General features: G+C 59.9%; 1 protein-coding gene across 1 annotated transcript; it reads right to left on the reverse strand.

Annotated features, from left to right (window-relative positions):
• Nucleotides 1-3,050: 3,050 nt before the first annotated feature.
• Nucleotides 3,051-5,867, reverse strand: LOC112548862 (carcinoembryonic antigen-related cell adhesion molecule 5-like). The gene is made up of 3 exons (XM_025195608.1): nt 5,756-5,867; nt 3,253-3,528; nt 3,051-3,127 (listed from the first exon to the last, which is right to left on the reverse strand). The coding sequence occupies exons 1-3, from the start codon at nt 5,865-5,867 to the stop codon at nt 3,051-3,053; spliced, it is 465 nt and encodes a 154-aa protein (XP_025051393.1).
• Between the last annotated feature and the right edge of the window lie 440 nt (nt 5,868-6,307).

Raw genomic sequence — 6,307 nt, forward strand, 5'->3', positions numbered from 1 at the left:
ATCCTTAATAATTTTTCAAAGGTTTTCCCAAGGGTAGAGGTGAGACTAACCAGCCTATAGTTACCTGGCTCCTCCTTCCTCCCCTTCTTGAAAATAGGGACCACATTGGCCCTTTTCCAGTCCTCTGACCTCTCCTGAGCACCATGAGCGCCCAAACAGCCATGCCAGTGGGTCTGCTATGACATTGGCTAATTGTTTCGGCGCCCTTGGATGAAGATCATCTGGTCCTGCTGCCTTGAACACATCAGGCCCCTCCAAGTGTCCCTTCACTAGGTCGACACTAACTGTTGGCGGGCCGGTGTCCCTCTTGTGCCTGTCTATAGTCCCATTTGGTGATACGTCTACGTCCGTGTTCAGGAATACTGATGCAAATAACTCATTGAAGAGCTCAGCTTTGTCCCTTCTATCTGTTACTAATTGCCCTAGTCTGCCCTGTAGGGGTCCTATGTTGCCATGCGTCGTGTCTTCTTTTTGCTCCCTATGTACCTGAAGAAGAACTTTTTGTTGTCTTTAATTTTAGTCGCCAGCCTAAGCTCCATTGCTGCCTTGGCCGTTCTTACTAACTCCCTGCAAGTGCGAGCCAAGTAGGTATATTCCTCCTTGGTGGCTACCCCCTGCTTCCAGTCTGTATGCCTCTTTTTTCATCCCTGGGCTTTCCTTGATTTCCCTGTTCACCCAAGAGGGTTTCTTGGCCCCCTTGCCACTCTTTATGTGCAGTGGGATTTTCACCTTCTGTGCCCGAAAGATCGTTCCCTTGAGGAACGACCACCCTTCCTGGACTCCCATCTCACCGAGGCTCTTGTCCTTCAGTGCTTCGCTTACTGACCTCCTGAGCTCATTGAAGTTAGCCTTTTTGACACCAATTCCTGGACTAACGACCCAGCCCTTGGAACCACCCTCAGCATTCAAGAAACAAGGCAACCACCATTGTCAGCATTCAAGACGAGGCAACCCCCCATTGTGCCAGGCTGCACCTGCTCAGTAAGAACACCTGGGGCCCTCTGGGACAGGACTGCCCTTGCCTGGACAGGCCCTCCCCATAGGAGATCAGAGGTAGTCTTCCCCATAGAAAGGGGGAATGAGGACCGACTCCTTGGTATGCCCTCTCCATCTGAACCAGACCAGCTCCACATCACACCGCCTGTCCACCCAGATGCCCTGCTGGCAACCCCCTCTGGACAACACCGAGCTGAAGGAGACCCCGACTGGCCATCGAGGACGCACTTTCAACCTGGGTCAGATAGATATCACCTGCATATTTCCTCCTCCAATTTGGACTCTATCTCTCTCCTCCCAGACTTCAGCCCCTGCACCAAGCCTCTTTTAACCCCTGCTGCCAGAGTGTGTGTGTGTGTGTGTGCTTGTGTGTACGCGCGTGTGTGCGTGCTTGTGTGTGTATGTGCCGTGTGTGCGTGCACATACGCACAAAGGAACCAATAAAATATTGTGTCACCATCTCCCCTGTTCAATAAAACCACTATCACTAGTAACCCCCAGTTGGGTGTGTTTTACTGAACACCACTTTTTGCCTCTTGCCACCTCTGCATAATCCCCATCTTTCTCTGCCTTCTCCAGCCTCCCCCCCAGCCCCACTCCCAGTTTTCCTGTCCCCACATACCTCTTAGCTCCCCTGTAGCCTCCTTGCTCCAGCTCCAGCCCCAGCCTCTGGGCTTCTCCCCAGCATTGCTCCTTTGCTCTGCCTGTTTTCTGCTTTCAATTAACACCAATTAACCTTAAATTACCCCAACTCCCCTCCAGCCTGCCAGTTCTAATCCCAGCACTGGCAGCTTTTATCTCAGTCTCCATCAGCAGTGACCCAAAGTAACCCCAAGCCTCAGCCCAGCTCTCATTTTAGTCTACCAGTTCTAATCCCAGTCCCGGCGACTTTCACCCCCTACACGTTCACTCTCCCTTACCTTAACCTTCCCCCAGGTATCGCAGGTACACCAAACACATACATACACACAACACCCACGTTAGGAACTCACCTGTGTGTGTGTGTAGGTGACTGGTATATACGTGAACTGATATACATGTATGTCACTGTGTGCATGATATACGGATTAGTGATCCATGTATGTGTATTGGGTGTGCAGGTATTGGTAGTTGATTCTGCTCTAATTTCTTTTGGTCTGTATAGTGTGTGTAGGTGCCTGAATTGGAGCTAGGCGTGCATTTGCCCAAGCTGGTAATTTTGGATGTGTATGTGCCTGAATTGGTAGTGTGCGTGTGCGTGCCTGATGGGGGTTCATACACCTAGAGTGTGATTTTTGAGTGTGTGCCTGTGCAATTGTACACCACACCCTTCTATCTAACAGCACAATATTGAGATCCTGAGAGTTGGCCTGACCCCTCAGGGCAACACAAGCTGTGGACCCGGACTCCTGGGTCCTCTCCAGGCGCTGGGAGGGAAGGGGGCAGAGATGTCCCCTCAACCTTGACACCGCATTTCCAAGGTGCCAAAGCCCACCTTGACCTTTGAATCCTGGAAGGCCTGAACACAGGACTGGGGCCCAGGGAGGCAGCAAACCAGCTGGGCTCTGGGGTGGGGGTGGGAGGGACCTTGCTCAGGTCCTCAGCTCCCAGTACAGGTCCTGGACTCTGGGCTGCAGAGTCTGCGGGGAGACAGGGGCAGGTCAGAGACAGAGAGAGGAGATGGGGGAGGTCCAGGGGGCAGCTGGCGGCCGCGAGCCCGGTGACAGGGTTGTGCGCCTCGCAGCAGTACGTGCCCTGCTACAGGGGCTGCTGGCCCCGGTGCAGCATGGCCAGGGTCACGGTTGCCTTCACGTTGGGCAGCGCAGTATCATTATGGAGTCTGCGGGGAGACAGGGGCAGGTCAGAGACAGAGAGAGGAGATGGGGGAGGTCCAGGGGGCAGCTGGCGGCCGCGAGCCCGGTGACAGGGTTGTGCGCCTCGCAGCAGTACGTGCCCTGCTACAGGGGCTGCTGGCCCCGGTGCAGCATGGCCAGGGTCACGGTTGCCTTCACGTTGGGCAGCGCAGTATCATTATGAAACCACCTGTATCGCAGGGCTGGGAAGGAGCCGGCCTCTCATGTCAGCCCCAGCCCGGAGCCTACAGCCTGGTCCAAGGGCCCTGGCGGGGCGACAGTGGCAGCATCCAGCCCATCTGTGGGGAGAGGCGCAGGGTCAGGGGGGCAGAGCCAGGTCCAGAGTCAGCCACATCCCAGGCCTGTGATGCCCTCCCTGGCGCCCACCCCAGAGCCAGCCGCATCCCAGGCCTGTGATACTCGCACGCAACCGTAACGGTGACAGGGTGACTGCGGTTGTGGCTGACGGGGTTCCTGACCTCACAAGTGTAATTACCAGCGTCGTCCTGGCTGACCCCCAACACCGTCAGGGCCCGGTTTCCCGGGGACAGCCCCATGCAGCCGCCAGGCACAAGGACAGAGTCGTCATGGTCCCGCAGCAGCGTCTCGGTGCCAGTGGGGGTCTCGCACGTGGACTTGAGGGCCCAGCTCTCCACCACCGTGATGTTCGGCGGCGTCACCTTGAGCTGCGACAGCGTCTCTGTGCCAATGGGGCAAAGGCCACATTACCGGGGTCCCTGCTGCCCATGCTCCAAACCGGGGCCCACCCCAAGGAATTGTGGGAGCCTGGGTGTTTTAGGGCGATCTGCCCACACCTGTAATTTTGCGGGGGACCTTTGTGACCCCTGTGGAGGAAGTCAGAGCCCAGGCGGCTCCGGTCGGGTGTCGTGCCGGTGTTGTGGGGCACCAGCAGTGGGCAGGGCCCGGCCATGCCTGGGCAGGAGCTGGGTGCGAGACTGAGGATGCGCTCCAGAAAACTGGCTCAGAAAATCAGCAGAGGAGCCCACCCTGCCCCCCACCCCCAGCTTTCGCTTCCCGGAGGGGAAACCAGAGGCGTGGAGGTGACTCAGCTCCTTGTCAGGGCCCTGCCCCGCAGGGGTAACGGCAGTGGGGGGGCAGTGGGGCCTGCCCCCACCCCCAGCTTGGGGAGAGCAGCAGACCCACGGGCACAGGGGCTGCAGGGCCCCATCCTGGGCAGAGACAGCGCTGTGGGGAATGCAGAGGGGGATGTGAGGGTCACCCCAGGATCCCAGGGCTTAGGGCTGGCAGGGCCACCGCCAGGGCCACCCCAGGACTCACAGGGCTGGCCATGCCAGCTGCCTAGGGTAGTGTGACCCAGCTCTGCCATGGAGACGCTGCGCTGGAGCCGCCAGTGGCAAGGTGGGTACTGCATGGGGCAGAGGTGCATGGCGCGGTAGGGCGCATTGGGATGGAGGGGGCAGATGGAGAGAGCTGGGTCCCCGGCAGCCCCATGCCCAGAGTGGGGGCCGCTGTGTCAAGGCTGGCTGCTCCTGATACAGGGCCTCTGGCCCACTGCCCTGCCCACCCCTCGCCTGGGGCAGCTGAAAGGTTGTTGACCCTGAAATGAGCTCTGGCAAACTCATTTGACCCAGACGGCCTGAATGAGCGTCGGGTGTGAAAAGCAATTTTGGGGGCACATTGGGAGGGCAATGTGCAGCATGCAGTCCAACTCCACTGACATCTGTGCCGTGAAGGCCAGGCCCTTGTCTGTGACAGTGGTTGGAAGTGTGCAAAACACCAGGATTATATGGTCTGTCCCATTGTACCAGGTGCAGCTCAGGAGCTGGGATGGGAGACCATGCACCCGCAGGCTAATGTTGGTCCCCACCACAGAGTCCTGCCCTGGCGGACGATGGAGAGAGACCTGGGCCCTCGCTGGGCAAAGGCAGGCGGCCAGTGCAGAAGCTGCAGGGAGAAGTGACGGAGCTCGTTAGTGCAGCCGTGGTTGTCCCCCTGCACCCTGGCCCAGTCTTGAGCTAGGGGTCCCAGGGGGGCACAGTGGAAACACCCCTGGGACAGAAGACACAGGACACACGTGTGAGGGCATGGCATGTATGTGTATGCACGCATGTGTAGGGCACACGTCAGTGTGTGTGCACGCATGTACAAGGGTGGCAGATGGGAGCTGCCCCTCAGCAATGGTGGGGCTCCTGTGTGGCTCCTGGCGGGGCGGCTCTGTTCCCCCCCCGCCCTGGGCCAGGGCCAGGGCCAGGGCCAGGCTTCCTCCGCCGGGGGCAGCCCCTCCTGGCTCCCTCCCAGCTCCCCCCCCACAGGGCACCTGGGCCGGGGGCAGCGGAGCCCGGGGGTGAACAGACCCGCAGGTACCGAACAAGGACTGCAGGGCCTGGGTGCCCGCCCCGCTCCTCCCCCAGCTCTGGGAGGGCAGTGAGGTGCAGCGGTCAAAGCAGGGAGCCTGGACACCGGGGCTCCTCTCAGCTCTGGGACAGGACTGGGGTCCGGGTGGGGTCGGGGTGATGAGAACAGGGGTGTTGGGAGTGCAGACACCTGGATTCATCCCCAGCTCACTGGGAGCCTGGATGCCTGGGTCCAATGCCCTCAACCCCCAAGTGACACGAAGCCCAGCAAGGAGATAGAGGCGCCGCTACACGGTGAGTCTGTGTCCACGCAAATCCAGTGCTGGCCTCAGACCCCGGGAACCCCAAAAGCCCAGGGGACCGCCAACCCCACCCTGTCCCCCCATCCCAGGATCATCCAGATTAAACCATGTTCCTCAGCCTCCCACCTCACTGAATCCGACCGGACGCCCGGGCTCCCTCCCGGCGCTGCAGGGGGAGGCGGTAGGAGCTCGGTGTCCAGACCCCTGGGTTCTCTCCTCGCCCGGGGAGGGGAGGAGGCAGAAATGCCTTCTGGACCTTGACGTCTGGGGGGGGGCACCCTTTCCTGACCTTTAACCCCTGGAAACCCAAACACAGAATTGGGGCCCAGGGAAGCAGCAAACCAGCTGGGTTTCATTTGTCCACAGTAGGGGGTCAAGTGCACTGAGGTGGAAGCGGGCATCGCTCAGGTCCTCAGCTCCTCATACAGGTCCCTGGTGCCGGACTGCAGCGTCTGGGGGGAGAAGGGGCCGATCCCAGACACAGGCAGGAGATGGAGGCGGGGGAGCACTCCCAAATCCTCCCGGCTCCCAGCTGTGATGAGCTGCCCCGTTCTCAGCACCCCAGGGAGGCCCTTACCTGGTAGGTGGGGTCGGGGGAGCTCCCGGGCTGGGCCTGGGCAGAGACCAAGGCAAGAGAGTCATTAGCACCAGAAATGCCCCCAGGGACTCAAGTGTCCCGGGCACCATAGGGGACAGAGGGGAAGACCCGGGGGGGGGGGAGTTGTGTGTGGGGGTGAGAGGCAGTGGTGGAGGGGGGTCAAGCCCTTGTCACTCACCGCTGTCCCTGTCCAGGATGGGGGGGGTTACGTTCTCATACAACGGGGGGTGCTCCTTGCTACCT

This window comes from Alligator sinensis, unplaced genomic scaffold, assembly GCF_000455745.1.
Source record: "Alligator sinensis unplaced genomic scaffold, ASM45574v1 scaffold1721_1, whole genome shotgun sequence".
Taxonomy (NCBI): domain Eukaryota; kingdom Metazoa; phylum Chordata; order Crocodylia; family Alligatoridae; genus Alligator; species Alligator sinensis.